The sequence below is a fragment of the Hippopotamus amphibius genome, chromosome 2, assembly GCF_030028045.1.
Source record: "Hippopotamus amphibius kiboko isolate mHipAmp2 chromosome 2, mHipAmp2.hap2, whole genome shotgun sequence".
NCBI lineage: Eukaryota > Metazoa > Chordata > Mammalia > Artiodactyla > Hippopotamidae > Hippopotamus > Hippopotamus amphibius.
The window spans coordinates 176160107-176181964 of NC_080187.1; the positions used below are offsets into that span (position 1 = coordinate 176160107).

A 21858-nucleotide genomic window follows, 5' to 3' on the forward strand; every position below is an offset into this window, starting at 1 on the left:
TGCTAGAGATTGTGCAATAATCAACTTGTAATAAGAAACATGAGCCATCCTTGCAAGCCTCAAGGGGTAACTAGATTAGTGGTATTTGACAAAAAATGCAAGAAAAAGTTAAACTTTTAATGATAGTGCCACGTGGCATGGACAATGCATACACAAAAAGGAGGGTGTTAATTCTAACCTAGGAGATCAGGTTTAGGTAAAACATCATTGATGACATAGAACTACCTGCTCAACTTTTTTTTTAAGCTACTATATATTGAGTATTTAACATTAACTACAGGCTATGTTAGTATGAGATTGATGGAGCCATTGAAATCTGTGAAAGACTTTAATGTACAGGAACTTTCTCTAGTGTGACTGATAAATTCACTCAAATATTAGTATTTAACTAATGTTCTCTCATTGACACTATATAGTTTCAATATTCCTTTTATGTGTTTGGCTAAGAGCAAACTTAACATTTGCATACATTTGTCACATAATAAGAAGATTTATTTTATTTATTAATTTGCTTATTTAGCAAACATTTAATTCCTACTCTATGACAGATTTTTCTATGTATTATGATTGAGTGATGTTTTAGTTTGGGGTAATTTCAAACAGTTTCAGTGTTTCAGTGCCAGGTTTTCTCTGAGGGCAAATATTCAGGAGAGTAATTTTTTTAATAATTAAAAAGTACCCCAAAGTCCCACAATGAAATGAGAAATGGGCTGCCTTAGTAGGTGCTGAGCTCTCATTCCAGTGGGGGGTTTCTTCTTCCTAGGACCTCAGAGCTGGAATGCTGCAGCCAGATGTGATTTCCACCCACAGCACAGCCCACCCATTGATCTCTACTTGCAGGCACCAAGAACAAGGAATCCCAGCTTTGCAATTAAACATGGGACTCCTGGACCAGCTCTCCTCCTGACTAGCTGGATGATCTTTGGAGTTACTTAACCTCTCTGTGTCTCATCTTCCCGTGTGCCAGATACTGGTCTAGGTGCTGGGGATATACACAGGGTCTTCACCCAGACCATGATCAGTGTTGTAACTGTTTGGGGGAACATTCTGGCAGAGTTGAGAACGCAGTGGAGCTGAGTGAAGGGACAGCCAGAAGAGACTGAGATCTTAGAGAAGGTGACAGCTCAGAGGGTCACTGAGACTGCTAAGGGTAGACGGTTGGAGGAAGCACCTCCCCTGGGAAGTAAAGGTAGGTAAGGGCGCACGCTTCCAGCCTCTCTGCTCCCTCTCTGTCCTGGGTCTCCTCCACATGCCACCACTAGCCTCTCTCATTTAGGTTGAGCCACTAGCCTTCCCAGGAAGGGCTGACCCAGAGGGGGACACCTCACCCGTCCCCATAGGCTAACTGGTGACTGAAATGGCATCGGCACCTGGGTGGGGCCAGTGTGGCACGGAGGAAGGGAAGAGAGTTGAGGCTCAGCGGCAGGTCCATCCACAGTGCCTCATTTCCCATCACCGGCCCTTACAAGGCCAGCTGCCACTTCCTGAGCACCAGTGTATGGGGGAGAGAAATTGCTTGGCATTAGTATATACATATATTTAATTCATTAAATAATGCCAAAATTCTCTCCAAACTAGTTTCTCACACTAGCACTGCATGAGTCCTATATTTCCACATTCTTGCCATCAATTTGTATCATTCAACATCTAATTTTTATGTTAATTTGGTGGTGCAACTTCGTATTTAGCTTTAATTTTTTTTTCTAGTACAAGAAGTCAGTTTCATTGGTTGTATTAGTTTCCTAGGGCTACCATAACAAATTGCCACAAGCATTGTGGCTTAAAACAACAGAAATTTATTGTCCCACATCCTGTAGGGAGAAGTCTGAAATAAAGATGTCAGCATGGCCATGATCCCTCTGAAGGTTCTAGGGATGGGTCCTTTCTTGCCTCCTCCAGTTTTCGACAGCCCCAGGTGTTCCTTTGGCTTGCAGCAGCACAACCCCAATCTCTGCCTACTGTGTCTTCATGTGGCTTTTTGTTTGTGTTTCTTCTTTGACCTTTGTTTGGCCTTTCCCAGCAAGGTTAACTTTCTGAGGTTCCAGGTGGACATGAATTTTGGGGAATACTATTCTATCCACTACACCTCTATTTAAACTTTCTATGGGTAAAATTATAAATCATTTACTGTTTAGTGTTTAGCTTTTTACAATCGACACTACTTGCAAATTTCATCATATTGATCATATATAGTCATTTTCAAAACCCCCATATACTTGTGAGCAAGTAAGTCTTACAGTTGAAGTGTTCTGAATCAATTTTTTTTTTATTTTGAGTGTATATGAGCAATAAATTAGGCTCTTCACTATTTGTCCATGGCCTCAGCTTCCCTCTGTTATGTTTTAAACTCTTTCAGGATTTTGGGAAAGAGGCTGTTTACAAATGTGGTTTCCAGAATTCGGGTAACACTGTTAGAGGTAGGATAAGAATTGTAAGAAAGGTGCATGGATTCTAAAAACAGGTTGAGTTTCGATCTCAGTTCTTTTACTTGCTAGATAATGTAAACAGGTAAGTTATAGAGCCCCTCTACAACAGTTCCCTCATACATAAAAATGGGGATAAAAATAGCAACTAGCTAATAACACTGAGATACTCAAAGATTTTAGTAGACAGCTAAGTTATTTAATTTCTCACCCAACTCTATTAATTTTTCAAAAATCTGTCTTTTGAATACAGACTGAAGAATTGCTTTTGACCACTCTTTCTGGACTTAGCTGATGGGTACTAGACAAAGGGAAGCTCTCAAAATAATGTTAAAATTTGTCTGTGAAAATGGCTATTCTTTGGTATTGGTGAGAGGGTAATCAGCTGCACTTCCTCTTCAGAACTTAGGACTGCATTTAGATTGCCTGTTGAGGGGATTGGAAAGACTTCAGCCCATTCTTGTAAATTCTCCTTCCTAATTCTTGGTTTCTTGTTTAAAGCTAGGAAGAGAAACACCAGAGGTTGCCCTCACCAGGTGGCGCCCAACCTCCTTGTAAATGTTTTAGTTTTTGCTAGGAGTTGTAACTTCCAACTTTAGATTCATTTTCTTAGATTTCATATACCATCTAAAAGATTTTTCTCTGCCTACTGGAAATGTTGATAATAGTGCTAATGAAATTAGTAATTTTTTTCCACGTCAAATAAGCCAAGTGCAAATTGTAGATTTTATCTCAAATATTATGCTATTTTTGTAAAAATGTGTAAAATATTCAACATATTGTATAAATATATTAAAATTAGCAATTGTCCTTGCTGGAGTTGAGCTGTCTCAGAAATTTTATGGCATATATCTATTTTGTTCTTTGGCTTTTAGGGAAAAATTCAGAAAATGTATTAAGTCCTAGACATGTCATGATCTCAAGTATGAAATAAGATAAGAAAAATAATAGGAAAACGTAGATTTATCATAGCTGAAACATTGTATACTAAGCTTCCCAAAATCAACTAAAATTTTGAATTATTTAGAGTTTAGTTTAGTGGCTAATTTCAAGTAAATATATATTTACATATATATGACTAGATTTTTCTCCATTCCAGAAATAATAATACAATTGAAAAATGACTTCATCAAAATTAAAATAAGATAATATAAATCATAAGTTTAATAGTTTCAGTATGTAATGAAGAAAGTTATAAAACATTACTGGGGGACACAAAAGAAGACCTGAATAAGTGCAGAAATAAACCATGCTCTAGGATTAGCAAGTCCAGTATTGTCAATACCAAACTTCTCCCTAAGAGGCGTATGATGAATGCAATGTAAGATGAATGTAAATATAATTACTTAGTATTCATGTTATTTCATAAATGTGTTCTACTTAATATCAATTAATAATTGAACTGGTTTTGGGATAAATTCAGAAAGAATGAATAATAATGGGGATGCTTATTTAATAGATAGGTTTTAAAATGTAACATAGGTTTAAGGTAATTAAACCAGCTTGCTAGTGAATGAATCTCACAGGCATTATGTTAAGTGAAAGAAGTTGTGCTCAAAAAGCTATTTCTGTATGATGCTACTTACATGACAGTCTAGAAAAGCCAAACTCTAGGGACAAAAAAGAGATCACTAGTACCAAGGACAGAGGAAGGGAGAGAAGGGTTGACTACAAAATGGGCACAGGGGAATGGCAGCGGGGGCAGTGATGAAACTCTCCTATGTTATTTGATAATTATAGGACTATATGCTTTTGTCGAGACTTACAGAATTATACACTAAAGAGAGAATTTTTTTTTCCATTTAAAAACTGTAACTTTAAAATGAAAAACAAAAAAAGCTCGATACCGGTACTAGGAATAGATTGTAGGCTTCTCAGAAGTGTTAATCATCCCTTCCCTCTTGTGAGTTCTGAATCAATTTATAAATAGAATCGGGGGAAAATGAAGAGATAGATATTAGTGTTATTAATGGTAAAGTTGTATTGAATCTGCTACTCCAAAAGTCTTTGTACCACTTTCCTTTAAATTTAACGCTGGAACCCACCCAAAGGCAGGGTTTGCAGAACAAATACTTAATCAGGCAGGGGCAAGCATAACTTTAAACTGCACACACCTCTAGAGCAGATAATCCTGAGAGGAAGACACTTTGAGATAAGTTTCTCAACCTGCTCCTAGGAGGCAAGTTAAACCTGACTCAGGTTTAACACCAAGAGCAGAAAGAGAGAACTCTGTGTGCCTGTGAAACACTGAAAGAGCAAGACTGTGAGGACTTCATGCTCAGTCTCTTCTAAATCTTAATGATCTGTAAATCGTGACTTATAGCAAGGGCAGAGTGAGTGCGTGCTGTAAGGAAGGAAGTGTGGAAGGAGAGCAGAAGTCTGTACTTGCTAATATCATCAGGGTGAATGTTTCTGTACTATATGTTGATGATAGGCAGCATTTTGAGGGGAAAAAATTGTTACTCCTAAAAATGGCAGTTCACAAATTTCACATGACAAAGTAAGGAGGACAAATTATATTAAAACTAATGATGTAGAGAAAATGTGTAACTCTTTGGAGGAAAACCTTGAGTAGTTAGTGGTTTTATTCTGAGTTGGCATAAGAGAAATAAATTACAAATAATTTAAATTACAAATTTTCAGCCAATGACATCAAGGACATTTTTGACATCAATCAGTAATGTCCTTGTAGAAACAAAACTGTAGATTATTCTAAATCTATGATGCATTTCTGTAAGATGTGCTCAGGGAAAACATATCTCTAGCCAGATAGAATTCAATCTGCATTACCGTGTTTTATCAGAAATTGGTTGTTCAGTATAAAACAACTAAGGACAATGTGGTGAGGCTTTTATGTAGAAAATGACCCAGTAATGTGCTGTTGTCATAGTATTCGATGTTTTATTTTCTGAGTCATAGCTATGATAAATCCAATAAAGAAGATAAGATTCTCTTTGTTTTTGTGCGGAAGTTAAAAGACAATGGGCATCTCTTCCCATAGACAGTTGCCATAAATTTCATTTTGTCTTTTATTCAGTTCCATGCTTAGTTGCTTATATTGCAAAGAGAAATATCATAGATAGAGCTGAAATGGAGAAGGTAAACTTGGAACGAGAGCAGTACCGTGTACTGGTTTGAGCAACAGTAGTCTATATTTTCTTTTTCTTTCTGTCTTTTTAATTTCAGCATCACATAATTTTGAATACCAGGCAGTGCCCTTATGTCTTCTTTTATATGATGAGACTGTATTTGACTTACCTGTCTACCTCATCTCTTGCCATCAAAGAGATGGCAGCTCAATAAAATTATGTGTACTTCCTTCAAAGTGTCATGTTTCATGCTTCTGTGCATTCTCACATACCGCTTCCTTTATCGGGAATGTCTTTCTTCTTTATCCAACTGATGCTTGCTCCAGATATTTCCTACTCCTGCCCTAATGTAGATGTCACCCCTTTGCATCCCTACAGCACCCTGTACATCCATGTAATGCAATGCTTTCATGCCACAACACAATTGCAAATTTAGTTCACTCTCACCATCCACAGTCCACGCTCCTTGAAGCCCTGTGTATATCTTCAGGCACTTTGTGGACTCACTAAATATATGAAGAATGGTTGAATGCACTGTGGCAAGCAAGTAATTAAACATTAATACACATTGACTAGGGATTGCCTACAAAATGCAGCTTTGCCAAGTGCTCAGCTAAACAACTATGTGAAGTGTCATCTGTGTGCATCTTCCAAATGCAGAATACCATAGTAATAACAACTAAAGAGCAGAAATAATAATATATTTTGCAAGTATTAAAAACATGCTAAAATAATAAAAGAAACATATGAGAAAGTTTTTCTAGATAAAGAAACTAAGTCAAAGAGAATTTATTTGTTTTGTTCAAATTTGCATGAGAGAAAGCGGAGAAGGTAGGATTTAAATGCACACGTGCTAAACTATAGATATCATGCTTTTACACATTAAAGGTGACACAAAGGAGGTTTGCTTTTCAACAATTACACCTACTGTTTTGCAGAACTTGAAATACATTTAAAGTGCATTCCTCAATAATGTCCAAACAAGAGATGATCTCTTCAGAATTATCATCTACAAAGTGTGTTTTTAATTTATATGTCGAGTCCTTATCTTCTTAATGGCTGCTTTTACCTCTTGATTCCTTAATGTATAAATAATAGGATTTAAGAGAGGTGTGAAAATAGTATAAAACACAGAAAGAATTTTATCTACAGAGTATCTGCTAAAGGGCCATACGTAGATAAAGACACAAGGGGCAAAGAACAGAGTCACGACTGTGATGTGTGCTGAGAGAGTGGACAATGCCTTAGAGGAACCGATAGCAGTGCGGTGCCTAACGAAGTAAATGATTACCGTGTAGGAGACAAGCAAGAGGAGGAAGCAGACCAAGGACAGGAGGCCACTGTCAGCAATAACCAGGAGTTGTAGCACGTAGGTGTCCTTGCAGGCAAGTTTGATCACAAGGGGAAGGTCACAGAAAAAGCTGTCCACAACATTGGGACCACAAAAGGGCAAATTCAACATGAAAACCATTTGACTAGATGAGTGCACAAACCCAACTGCATAGGAGGACAAAAGTAACCCAGTAAGCACTCGTGGGCTCATGACGGTCATGTAATGGAGGGGTTTGCATATGGCGACATATCTGTCTATTGCCATGGCTACAAGCAGCACCATTTCACTCCCACCTAGGAGGTGCATGAAGAACATCTGAGAATAACATCCCCACCATGAAATGGTCTTCCGTTCTTGGAGGAAATCTACAATCATCTTAGGGGTAGCAAAAGAAGCTAGGATCATATCAATACAGGAGAGATTGATAAGCAGAATATACATCGGTGTGTGAAGGCGTGAGTCAAAGGTCACAGTGACCAAGATGAGGAGGTTTCCTAATACAATCCCCACATAGACCACAGAGAATCCCAGGAAGAATAAAATCTGAAGATTCTGAGATTTGGAAAGTCCCAGCAAAATGAACTCAGATATCACTGAATGGTTTGTCTTTTCCATGTTGTCAACGTGCCATGGTGTCTACTTAATCCTATAATAATCAGAACGAGTGAGAACAAGGAGTAGGAAAATTGTGTTTACAGAAAGGGTGGTTCATGTTGATGTCCAGTTTTGCTATTCAGACTGGGTACTTGACCTTATAAGCACCCCCTACTTTTGGAAAATTTTGTTGGTCAGGGATTTCCTAAGTGGCCCAGAGAAGTATACCAAATAGTCAGCAGAATTCAGAATATACGTTTCTGAAAGACAAAAATAAAACAGTTCATGGAACCACGGTTTTATAGGCTGGGAGCATAGAATCAGAAGGCTTCAATACAACATCAAGCGGAGCTACTCACTGAGCAACACAGGACAAGTAACTCTCCTTCTGAAGGTTAATTTTCCTCCTCAGTAAAATCGGAACATTGGACTACATGATGTTGAATGCCTCTGTGCTATAAAGATTTCCGTGATTAAAATAATCACGATGGGTTCTAAATGCACAGAATAATACTGAGGTTTTTAACCTGGAAATTACAAATGTAGGAAAATACATCCAGGATTCTGAAGAACCATATTTTGAAATAGATTCTGGTAAAGAACTATGAATTAAAACACACATTAAGTCTTAAAATGTAAGGCTTTAGGTTGTGAGAATGTACTCTTCTTTCATGCTCCATTCTTGCAACAATCCCTCTCAGCTTATCCTAGCGTTAGTGATAGTCACCACACACTTTTGAAGAATATATATATATATTCTTATATATTTATAGAATATACATATATACACACACATATACACACAGACACACATACTCACACTTTTTCACTCAAAATTTAACATTATTCACATCAAAGGCCTCTTCTAGAATTTTAGACAAGAAGTACAAAGGATGAAGAAAATCCACAGCTAAATGTAACTGAATTTATTTCACTTTCAGTTTGTATTCATTTATTTGCTTGTTGTTTGCTTATTATTATATACAGGATCACTGGTTGGTTTGTGCATGTTTATTTGCCACAGGCTTCAAAATAACTGAGGGAGCTTGAAGTAACTAATTTATGTTGGTAAAAGAAATACAGTTCTTAAAAAAAAAAAGAAATACAGTTCTTTCAGTATAATCATCTAATTTATGAAACAACTTTGTCATCAGCCCATGCTTATTGCAAAACTGATTTTACTAGCTTTGCTTTTTTAAAAAATGCTTTCATCATTGGTGATTTCTAAATTATCTAAGTTTTTACAAAGCTTTTTCAGTACATAAAGGATAGCCTTCTTTTTGCCCCATTAATACTTAGCAGAAAGGGAGAAAATGCTTTCATGTGACGGTGCCTCTGTGAATCCCAGGAACATCCCTGCATCTCCTTTCCCGTATCCCATCAATTTCCTATAATTTACTTTTCCAATCATCAGAAATAGAAGGAAGCAGCATCATAATGCTGCATATTCTGTTTCTTCAGGACAACTCCATGGGTACATTTTCCAAATGGGGATGTATTTTTCCCTATATAAACATATCTTTTGGCCAATTTCCTACAGAGAAACATAGATTGATATAAAGTACTAAATCACATTAAGTATGTAAAGTTATTCATTTCCATGTCTAGAAAGTTTATAACTCCTTTCAGTTATAAGTCTAATATTTTAAGGGTCCATACTAACACTGCTTTTTAAAATCTAATTGTTAATGCAGCAGCTTCCCACTAGCTATCTATTTTACATTTGGTAGTGTATATATGTCAATGCTACTCTCTCACATATTTGTATAAATATAGCTGATTCACTTTGTTGTACAGCAAAAACTGTCACAACAGTGTATAGCAATTATATTCCAATAAAGAGCTTAAAAAAATTAAAAAGAAAGAAGGATTTTTCGCAAATATACAAAGACCTCTAATACCAATAATCCCATTTTAAAAAAATCTAATTTTTGAAACTGCATTTAAAGAAAGCAGGACAGTTTTCAAATATACGCAAAGTAATTTATACACATTCTAGCTTCTGAAATAGTGCATGACATTCAAATATCTGTTGAATGAATGATTGAATAAATGAATTATATAATACACATTCAGGATCTAGATTAAAATTAGTTTTAAAGTGAAGCCAACAGAAATTGGGAACTTTAATCATCTGTCAAGCTGAATGTTGAAACATTTTAAAACAGAAACAATCACTACTTTTTATATTTACTAGAAATATATGGTTTCTTTTAACCTACTTTAAAAAAAATAAAAGTAGCTTAGACTAATGGAGGAGAAAAAAACCAGGTCACATGTAACAGGATTACTAACTGTAAGCAATTAATATCCTAGTAAGCTTTCAAGAAAAAGAATACACATACTAGTATAGTGTTTGTGGGTGTGTGTTGTGGGTATTTGTGTATGTTTACATTTATATCCCTTTTATTAAGACAACAGTATTCATGCTACATACACAGTTATTTTCCTTGGACTTTTCACTCAAAAAATTAAAGAAATGTTCCTATGAGCGCATAAAAATTCTGGACTTTTTACAGCTGTATAGAATTCAATTTTGTAGATGATACATAAGGTAATCACCCCACAAATACAGTTTGTTTTCAGCAATTTAACCTTTCTTATAAAAATTCTGCTTTCATCCCAGCATTGTTTTCTTCAAAACCTTGTAATTACTAGCTACCATCCCCAGATTCTGTTAGGCCTTCACAGTCAGCCCCTCACCCACCCTAAAAATCCAATACTATTTTCTAGTATTGAAAAAATTAAACTTCTGTTGCAGTAGAAACAACCTCATGTTTCTACATTCTTTTTTTCCATCCTTGCTTGTTTTCTTTCTCCTAGCTACACAAATTCCTCTGTCCATATAACCAAGTCCTTCAGGGCCCCTCAAGGCCTCTCTCCTACATAATAAAACCTTCCATAGATTTAAAACCCATAATAATTTCCACTGTATTTATGGTTCATTTTATGTGTTCTACAGCTTTATTTTCCATGTATATCATGTGTATTAAGTATTAATCTTCTTAAATGGAACACTGGAAGAAGACTTAGACACATTTGTTCTAATCCCAGTTCTCTTCCATTTCTAGGCTTTAATTTCTAGTGTAGTTTCTTCCCCAAATCATTTTTAAGGTCCTTGAAAATAGACGAATTACTCATATTTCTCATAATACACTTTATAAGAGCTGTTCAGTGAGTGAGTGAGTGAAAGCAGACAATTATTTAAAAAGAAAAAAAAACTTAAAAAATTTTGTTAATATTTTTGGAGTAATGCAGCTAATGATATATAACTAATGGTGTTTACATGCCAAAGGATTTTTCTACTTTTATTCCTTTCTGTTTTTATAGTGTTAACTTGCACTAATCTACGATTTTTGTTTAAAGAACATTTCTGTATATAGGTTTGTGACCCTAAACCTTACACACACATACACACACACACACCCCCACACATACACTCACCAACACAGACTCCCCAAGGGTATGGAGAGGGCAGGAGAAGACAGTGAAAAGAGAAAAGGGATCATTTTGATTGTCAGGCATCCTTCCTTCCTGCAAAACAAAGTTCCTTAACTTCCCTTTGTTAGGTGAAAAACTTTCAGGTTAGTCTCAACTGGCTGGGGTTAAAGATATATGAAACTCTGAAATCAACATTTTAATTCTAATGCGTAGACTCATGTGAAGGAAGTATAACTAAACTGAGCATGAGAAGCTGAAATTTACTCATAGGCGATTATAGTCATCAAAACACACACACACAAATGGGAAAAAGACAAACTGTGATTGATCACCTGGTGCTTTATCTACAAAGAACAAAATATGCAAATATTACAGAACATATAAATGATTTATTCTCTTAAAATTTATATTTTTAGTTATTTATAATACCTAGAAACATTAAATAAATGTTTAATTTATTAAATTAATACCTATAAACATTAAATAAAAGCAAATATTCTTAGGCCAGATTTGCCAAAAGTCATGTTCTTGTCCACATGATACTAGTCAATTTAGCTGACTTATTAAAAAAACCAAAACAAAAACAGAATAGGATAAATTGATGTGTTATATCTGTTAGATTTATAAGTACAAGGAAATAACAAATTTCTTTGAAAACAAAAGTGAAGATTCCATTCAGCCTGTTACTTTTTTAATAAAAAAAAACCAACTGTTTGGCATAGCTTGGAAATGCTATAAAATTTTTTTGGTTATGACCTGATGAAGTTTGACATGGAAACTGTTTAGCAGATGGAGAGTAAAATCACTTGAATCGTATCAAAGTGTACTCAGTTATGTAATTTTCCCCATGTTGTCACACTTATTATGAGTATGCTATATTTGTATGACAGCTAGAATAATAATATTTCCTCGAATTCTATAATTTTATCACATTGTTCAGCTTCTAAATGACTTTTCACATCTGATTCTACCTATGGACAATGTGATTAAAAACCAGTATCCAGGAATGTTTTAATCTACATTAAAACTGCCTCCATGACTTACCAGCTCTACAGAGTGTTTCAGAATATTGCCTGACTCAGGGCACACTGAAACTTGGAGAGCGTATCATTCCAAAAATAATGGCCTTAGCCCTAAAATAATGACAAATATGAACATTTGTTTCTTGGGAAAAAAAGGGATCATAAATATTGAGAGGGTGGTAATAAAAAAAGGATATGTTTTGAGACCTAACAATACCCAACTGATGATCAAATGCCAATGGGAATTATTAAAGATATTGTTTTCCCTGAATAACAACAGAGGAAATTCTTTTCTGGTACTGCATAATTATAGAAGCTGATATGTTTTCCTTGTGGACAACAGTTACGAGGAGCAATATAAAACCACTGTCAGGTCTGGGGTATTCTAATATGAAAATTTACTTGAAGAGTATTAAAGAGCATCAAACATGCGACACTTGACAGCATCTGTCATGCAGATTTCCCCTTTATCTTCTTTGAGTTTTATTGTCTTTGGGACTTACTATGGCTGATTAACAAATAGCAACATGACCTTCATTCTGGAAACCCCATTAGTAATCCAGATAGCCTGTTTTGATTTGACCAGGAAAAAATCAAATGGTTTAGACCTGGCTGTCCAAGTTAGCACCCATTAGACATACATGGTTATTTTAGCTAACTTCTGTTTCATTTTTCTTCCTTTTCTTCTTTTTTCCTTTCTGCTTTCTTTTTTTCCTTCCTTTCTCCTTTCCTTCCTCTTTCTGTCATTCTCTCTCTTTCTCATTTTCATGGTTTCTTTAGAGTATATGACATGCAACTTTAAATTATCATATCTAGTACCTTCAAATAATATTAAACCATATAAAACATAAGAAACTTCTCTATCCTCCTTCTCTCCTTTGTACTATTGTTGTCATATGTCAAATTTTTATTTGTACATAGAATAAATGTAATAAACAGTCATTGCAGTTTCACCTAACATTTCTATTTATAAGCATCTGATTGCTAAGAATTCTTTAATCTTGTATGTGCTTAAAAATGTCTTTCCTTCACCCTTGAGTTTTAAAGATAGTTTTCTTGTAGATTGAGAGGACTTCTTGTTCATTGTAAGTTTGGCAGCATTCCGGCCTCTATCCATTAAATGCCAGTAGCAGCCCCCACGTGTGACATCCAACAAGGTCCCCAGATATTGCCAAATGTTCCTTCCATGAGAACCATTGATACTGATATATGACATCCAATCATTAGTTAATAAAAATTCAAAGAAGTAAGATATGACCTATCAACCAAGAGAAGCATATTCAGAAATGATTTAGATGAATGGGTTTTTTAAAATTAAAGATTCTAAAATAGATATTACATAAATAATCAAGAATTTATGTATCTATTTTTGGAAAACATGAACATGAGAGAAAAAAAGGAAGGTATAAAAAAAGAATCAAATGGAATTGGGGGGCTGTAAAATACAATATAGAAACTGAAAAATTCCATTTGAAGAACAAAGGAACAACAAAACTACTGGATGGAAAATAGAAACCATCTAAGCTAGAGCAGAAACTGAAAGAAATTTGGGAAATATTTAAGAGCCTCAGTGACCTACGGAAAACATCAAGTGATATACCACATATGGTATTGGAGTCAGGGATGGTGGAAAAAAATTTGAAGAAATAATGTTAATTTAAAATTTAATGAAAATTATAAACCCACAGCTCAAAGAACAAAACGACACTGATGAACTCTTAGTTTTTGGCTGTCTCTCCTTCAATTCGCAATGAAAATCTTGCTGGGCAGAGTATTTTAGGTTGTATTTTTTCCCTTTCAGCAATTTAAACATATCATGCCATTCCCTTCTGGCTTGCAAAATTTCTGCAGAAAAGTCAGCTGATAGCCTGATGGGGTTCTTTTATGTATGACTCTTTTTTTTTTCCCTTGTTGCCTTTAGAATTCTCTTTATCTTTAAGTTTTGCCATTTTAGTTATAATATGACTTGGTGTGGATCTCTTTGGGTTCATCTTAGCATTCTCTGTGTTCTTATATCTGGATATTTGTTTCCTTTTTTAGTCTCAGAAAGTTTTTAGCCATAAATTCATCAAAGAATTTGCTTGCTTCACCTAAGTTGTCCATTCATAAGATTTGGGCAAAAAGAGTTAAAATAGGTACTTCACAAGTGGATAATAACCATATGAAAAGATGTTCCTCATTACTGGTAATCAGGGAAATATACACTATAACCACAATTAGTATTGCTACATACCTAAGAAAATAGCTTAAATTAAAAAGGCTTGAGAATATCAAAGTCTGTGAAGGATGTGGAACATCTAGAATTCTTGTACACTGCTGGAGGGAGGGTAAATTTGTGAAATCACATCGGAAACTTTGGCAGTTTTGGACGTACCTACCCAAGAGCCAGTAATTTCACTGTAAGGTATATACATAGGAGAAATAAATGATTGTCTCCATAAGAAATGTATACATACAAAAATGTTTGTAGCAGATTTGGAAATAACACATCAACCCTTTAACAGCTATGCTATTTTCTTAAGAGTGTCTAAACTATGAATGTGTGAAATCATCAATACATAAAGTTGTCAATGCAGAGACAAAACAAAGTACTTTTGGATACTATTGACCAGGCTTTTCACTGAAATCCCAACATATTTCAACAAAATAGTTGGTTATATAGGCCATTTGTTGACATAATAAGCACTGGCAGTCAAATGTGAGAAATAAGAAATTAGCTGTCGTTTGACATGGAAGAAATCAAATAAAAAAGAGCTAATCTCTTTAACCATGAACTATTCGGGAACAATGCAGTTGTGGGGGGTGGGGGGATTGCAAATCCAAGAGGAACTAATTATAGAGGAAAATGGAAAGGTATCAGGATGATGTGACTCTTAGGACTAAGTTATTTCCAATATTTCCAATTAAATTTGTACTTTTCTCTTGACCTTTATTCAGATGATAGGATTAAAGAAAGAAATGCTTATGGCCAGGAAAGTTTTGTAAGAAATTTTCTATAATAAAATGAAGTATAACACAATTAATCTTGTCTCTTGTGTTTCTAAATTCTTATTTTGGACCTTTGAAAATTCAATTTTTATCTACATTTTAAATAGACACTCAGTTTTTATATCCATGTCTATGCTTGGAAATGTGGATATATTGTTAGGTTGGTAATATCTTATTTCTGTCCCTTGTTATGGGGAAAAGCTACACGCTAATGAGAGGGTTTGAATAATCTAGCTTGCCAAATGCATGGCCTTTTAATTGCTCAGGGAATTCACTTATAAGATGCAAGCTTTTCCCAAGGTCATTAATTGACACCTTTTTTCATGTTGTCTTATACATTTTCAAAATAAAAGGTATTTCTTCTCTATTAGAATTTGGACACACAAAAAGAAGACTGAAGAAAGCAAGAGCAAGTGAAAAAAATCCTAGAATCTCTGATTTTTCACTCACAATTCCCAAAGCAAGCAAAAGGTATGGAGAAGAAAAATTAAAGATATTTTTATATTTGACTTTATTAAATAAAATATTTATTTAAAAATTTTCAACTTCAAATGTGAAACATGTTTATTATAGAATATTTGCAATATATCAAGATTTATAGGAAAATATAACCAGATATCTAATTCTACCATCCAAAGTAAATCACTAAAATTTGATGTGTATGACCTCAAGCAATATTTTTACTGAAATTAATCTCTTTTTTCCCCACAGGTTTGAACATCATTTATATATTCTCTTAAACATTTTGTATTTCACCTTGTCTTTTTTTTTTTAACATGGTTCTTGAAATTGTCCTTGTTGACTCATAAAAGTTTCATATTTATCGTATGTGACAGTTTCTCTCCAGTTCAGCTTTTGCCCCTTACAATTTTGATTATGTTGTTGAGATTATAGAGAGCTGGGTCCATCCTCACTGAATAAAATCTATTGACCTTTACTTCTGTGTTTTCTGCCTTTGACATGATCCTAACTCAATACTATAATATAACAAAGCACTTATGTTTACTTATATATTTATCTTGATCTTGCCTAATATTATAAAATACAAAGCGTATATATTCACTTATACATTTGTCAAAATTTTATTGTTTAAATTATCAAAATATTTGAATTTATTTTTCTTTAAGATGTGTTGTTAACCAGCCAAACTTATTCCCAAATAACTGCACATTTATCCTAAAGAGCATATTTTTAATATATGACTATTTCTGAAAGCTGTTTTCTTACATCTATTCATTATTCCACCTACTCTTATGAAAATAAAGTATCATTTTATTACTCTAGCTTTATAATACATTTTAATATCAGATTTATCACTCTCATTGTCCTTCTCTTCAAGAATTTTCCTAGTAATTCATAGGGGACATTTTGGAAGGGCTGGAGGATAAGGGGACAGAAGACATCTTCCTGCCTTTCTTGGTGAAGTTGTTTTGTCAAAAGTTGATATATGGCTTAGAATATATTTCCAGTCTGGCTATCTATGATTGATTGTCAAATTAATAACTATCAACTTAGTTTTCAGTGCTGCTGCAACTCTAAATGCTTTAGGTAGCAGATGATAAACCAGCACAGCAAGTTAATATCACAAGTCTCAGGTTACTTACAGATTATTACTTTTAATTTCTTTACAGCTGTTTGTAAAATAAATGATTCTCTGATTTGAAGTTTTTGGTAGCTAAATGCCAGCTACATTTTTGAGAGCATTTATCAAGGACTAGAATATAATTCAACTTTACTAAATTTTAAGGATTTTGAACTTATAAAAATTAGAATCTTCATTAAACCTTATAAGCTAATATGCCAGAGGTAAGCATTCTTGGTAGTTTAGTGAATTTATGGTTCTCTGCAATTTGTATGAAATATTTCATTAAAATATTGTAATAATTTAGAATATAACATTTAAAAATTGAGTAATATGTCATACATTTTTCCATATCAGCATATACAGATTTCCATTTTTAAATCATTCCACTAATAATGGGGTTTGGGGGAGCTTTCCAATTTTTGGTTATTAAAGACAATGGTGCAGAAAACAGTCATTTTTCTTTGAAAACTTAGGCTATAAATCCCTGAAGTGGAGGTTCTCCATTAAATTGTTGCAAGACTTTTAAATCTAAGTTACAGTGCCAAGTCCCCCCGCCCCCAAAAAATATTGTGCCAATATCAAAAAGCAGTAAATGAGAATTCTTAAATTCCATCTCACATTCTGTCAAAACTGAATTTAGTTTTTAATATGATAAATAAAATTATGTATTTTGTTATTTTAACTTGCATTTCTTTAATTATCAATAAAGTTGAGCAGGTTTGTGTTTTAAAATATTTGCAGTTCTACTTCTGTGAATTGCCTATTCATATGATTTCCCTACTTTTCCATTGCTTCTTTAACCTTTTTCTTACTAATCTGAGGTAACAGTTTTTTGTTTTACTTGTTGAAACTATATTCTCATCTCTTTTTTTATAATCACTCTTTTTATTTTTCTTTTACTTTCATAAAGTCAAATCTATTAGTCTTTATCTTCATAGATTCTAGTTTTTGCATCATATCTAAAATGTTTTTAATGAGCTACATTATGTGAAAATATGCACCCATGTTTGCCCTTACTAATTTCACAGTTTTATTTTTACAAATACAAATCCTTTACATCTCTGAAAATTACTTCTGAAAGAAAAGTGAGATTGGAGATCTGATCTCCCCACCACTGATTGCCAATTAGTTGACCCATTATCATTTACTGAATATTTTCCTTACTTATCCAAAAATCTCTCTCTATCGTATATCACATTTACATACATGTTCGTGTCTAGGTCTGGACAATACAGTTGACCGTTGAACACATGGAGGCACTGACCATCCAACACAGTGGAAAATCCATGTATAACTTATAATCAGCTCTTTATATCCAGGGTTCCACATCCCTGGATTCAACCAACCAATCATGTAGTACTGTAGTATTTACTATTGGAAAAAAAAAAAATCTGCCATTAGTGGACATGCACAGTTCAAACCCCGGTTGTTCAAGGGTCAACTGCACTTTCTGTTGTATTTTGATGTCTCATTCTTCCTGCTCTGAGTCCTCACTCTCTGAAACCTGTAACTATAATGCTGTGGAGTAAGTAGTGCATGAAGGCAAACGCCACTATGTCACATGGCAGAATCACATGTCAAAAAGGCATGACTTAGTGGGAAAACTTATAAGTAAAAATTTAGAAAAGTTCTTTCTTCTCTCATCATCTCATGGGGAAGCTGGGTTACTGCGTGTGCAGCCTTGTAACGTGTCCTAGGAAAGTTATCTCACCCACTACCTGGTCTACTTTATAATCATGCAAACCTGAGAATAAACTGGAAGAAAAGACTAAAATGTCAAACCTAAAAAGCTAAGCAATATTAATTTTGAAGCTAGATTTTTAAGAGCATATGATTAAGCCAACTACTGGCATTTATTGATATTGTGGAATTCTGACATCAGGAAGAGCCTCTTTCCCAAAGAAAAGCCACCAGCACCAGCTAACTATTATATCACAACTCTTCTGGCTTGTCAGTGAACAGCTCTGTTCGTCTCTCCACAAATGTGCTTTACTATGTTATTTGCTGCCCTCATTTCCGATATTTCATTGGTTTCATTAGTTTATTTTTATACCCTTGAGCCAAAATCAAATTGCCTTGGCTCATCTCGGACTTTTGTATTTCAATATACGTTGTAGAATCAACTTGCCAATTTTCAAAAACTTCCTGCTTGGATTCAGATTGGGAGTATGTTGAATATATACATGAATTTGAAGATAATTGGCATATTTACAATCTCTCTCCATTTATTAGATGTTTATTTTGTTGTCATTTTAAAATTATGTTATTTGCTTATCTAACTCTTTCAAATTGTTAATTACATAAAGTGACTTTCTAAATATTAAACCATTTTTGCATTCCTACAATAAAATATAGTGGTCAGAATGAGAGCTAAAAAAATAGCAAGATTTGTGAGGAAGTGGTATTTATACAACCCCTTATTGAGAATTTTACATTATTTTATTAGTTGAAAATGACTAGTAATTCTACTTTTATATAGTAATATAATCTTTATAAAGTCTTTCACTTGTAAATAGATACATACATGTATATTGTACCATTTATATAATAGCAATTCATCAGTAAAAATATAATTTTTATTTGCAGAATGTTGTTATGATAGGATATCACTTATTTATTTTTATAAGTAACACATAAATTAGTAAGAAGATAAGTGAACTTCACCTCTGACAGTATTTTTTATTTTACTTAAAAATTGTGAAGCAAAAATGATAAAAATATAAGTATTTGTTAATTCTGAACAACAGGATGAAGATCTTTATTATATTATTTTTGCACTTCTCTGAATTCTTAAAATATTTCAAAGTATTATTAAACTACATTGTATTTATTTCTATTAATGAAGTCTTCCGTCAAATAGAAATTCTTTTGTGTTTTCTCCTTTTCTTTTTTTTTTTCAGGTCTCACTTGAAAAACAATGTGTTGTATTATTATCTCTTCTTAGATATCTGGTATATCTTCCTTGTTATCTTGTTTCAAACATCTTAGCTAGCATTATTCACGTGTAAATGGATGTCATGCCACATCTAGAACACATGGACGTGTTCCCTGTAGATCCCCCTTGGTTTATCAGGGATCAAGCCAGCAGCAAGTATGCATTTAGGCTATCTCTGAGCCATACCTCCCAATCTACTAAATTCATAGGCTCAGAGGAAATCAGGCCCATGCGAGAAGACTCAAATATTTGGACTCTTCTTCTACCTCAGGAAATAATAAGGTGAGAAGCTTTCTCAATTTGACCAACTTTAGGTTCATGTGTCTCAAAGACTCATAATGTTTATTATCTCTGTTCATCTGACTTTCAGCAGCAACTATAGCACCAGCTCCTAGACTGTCAGTGCTTTATATTCCAGCTACTCAATTTCATTTTGTTTGGTCCTGCTTAAAATTAGAAAACCATTTGCCCTCTTTTGCTTACATAATCCTTACTGTTATTATGCAGTGAAGAAATAGATTTCAAGATGGAAGGGTCTTATTTTTTGTCTATGGGGGACCAATAAATCTATTTCTCAAATTCTAAAAAGATGGGAAGCAACTTCCATACTCTCTCACCAACTGAGATAATCAGTTTTCTCAAGATTAGTCCAGATATGAGTTACATATTGACAGCTTCAGTTTTCTTCAAACATTTTGGTTTATGGCAGTTATTCCTCATAATCTCTGATAAGAAATTATGTCTGTCTATCCTTTTCAAAAAATTTTGGATTCAGTGTTGTTCAAGAATTTTGATTCTTTTTGCATATTTCAGTGAATTTTAGGTAGAATAGTTAAGTGAATATGTATTTTATCTTTCAACTTTAACTAAAAGATTTTATTTTGATTTTGTTTTAGGTAACATATGCCAACAGCCAAACAAATGGAAAGACAAAATCACTCCATAGTGTCTGAATTTATTTTGCTGGGACTCACAGAGTTTCATGAGTTACAGATTTTCTTTTTTTTCTTTTTCTCCATTATATACATAGCCATTTTACTAAGCAACCTGATTATTATCTTGGTAGTGAAATTGGACCCTCAACTGCAGTCTCCCATGTACTTCCTATTGGTCAACCTCTCCTCTATTGATATGTCTCTGGCCTCCTTTGCTACTCCTAAAATGATCAGTGACTTGATTAGTGAAAATAAGGCCATTTCCTATGACGGCTGCATGGCCCAGATGTTTTTCCTTCACCTTTTAGGTGGAAGTGAGATGATGTTGCTCGTAGCCATGGCAATTGATAGATTAATTGCCATATTCAAACCCCTCCATTACAAAAATATTATGAGCCATCGTATTTGCATCGAGCTTGCACTTTTCTCCTGGACTACTGGGTTTGTGCACACTATTAGCCAAATGGTTTTCACAGTGACTTTACCATTCTGTGGCCCCAATGTTGTGGATAGTTTTTTTTGTGATCTGCCTCAGGTGATCAAACTCGCCTGCACTGACACTTATGTCTTGGAGCTATTAGTTATTGCTTTCAGTGGACTACTTTCTTTGTTCTGTTTCATCTTTCTGTTCATCTCCTATAGCATCATCCTGATTACTGTCCATCAATGCTCCTCCAGTGGGTATTCCAAGGCCATGTCCACTCTTTCAGCCCACATTACCGTGGTGGTACTATTCTTTGGACCTTGCCTCTTTATCTATATATGGCCATTCAGCCGTGTCTCCATAGATAAGATCCTCTCTGTGTTTTATACGATTTTTACTCCCCTCTTAAATCCAATCATCTACTCATTTAGGAATAAAGACATGAAGAAAGCAATCATAAAAATAAAGACCAGGCATATAAGTTCCAGATAAACCTTTTAACTGAAATATTACAATCATCAAAGGCATCATCATCGTCGTTGCCATCATAAATCATCATCCAAAGACACAGGTATAAGATTTTATACCGAACATAAGTCACGTTTTAGGAAATAATAATATTTCCCTACATAAGCATATATGCAATAAAACTTTCTGAATTGTGCACCCAAGTGCAAACCATTCTAATATAATATCATTCATTTATGTTGTACTTTAACTTTTTCTGTAAACTAACCTAGATTCTAAAATACTGTTTATTGAGTTCTGACCATGTCTGAGGCACTTTGCATGAATTTTCTCTTGACAACAATGAAATTAGAGAATATTATTTACATATAATATTATCAACAGAAACTGAGCATTATGAAATTTAACAAACTTGTCACAGAAATTATAAGTACTAGACCTAGAATCAGATCCTACATCTAACTACAAAATCTATGCTTTTATAACTAAAAGTATTTCAATCTAAATTTTAATAGCATTCATATTTTTGTTTTCTGTCCTCTCCTTTACATGTCATCTTTCCCAATAAATAAATCTTTCCAGAAAAAGGATAAAATGATTTTCCATTGATCTGAAATTAAA

At 34.1% G+C, this 21858-nt stretch overlaps 2 protein-coding genes across 2 annotated transcripts; one reads left to right on the top strand and one right to left on the bottom strand.

Annotated features, from left to right (window-relative positions):
• Positions 1–6536: 6536 nt before the first annotated feature.
• Positions 6537–7460, bottom strand: LOC130845743 (olfactory receptor 4K13). The gene has a single exon (XM_057723392.1). It carries the CDS (start codon positions 7458–7460, stop codon positions 6537–6539), a length of 924 nt encoding a protein of 307 aa, XP_057579375.1.
• A 12871-nt stretch (positions 7461–20331) lies between these two features.
• LOC130845892 (olfactory receptor 4K13-like) lies at positions 20332–21261 on the top strand. The gene has a single exon (XM_057723727.1). The coding sequence runs from the start codon at positions 20332–20334 to the stop codon at positions 21259–21261; it is 930 nt and encodes a 309-aa protein (XP_057579710.1).
• Positions 21262–21858: the final 597 nt, after the last annotated feature.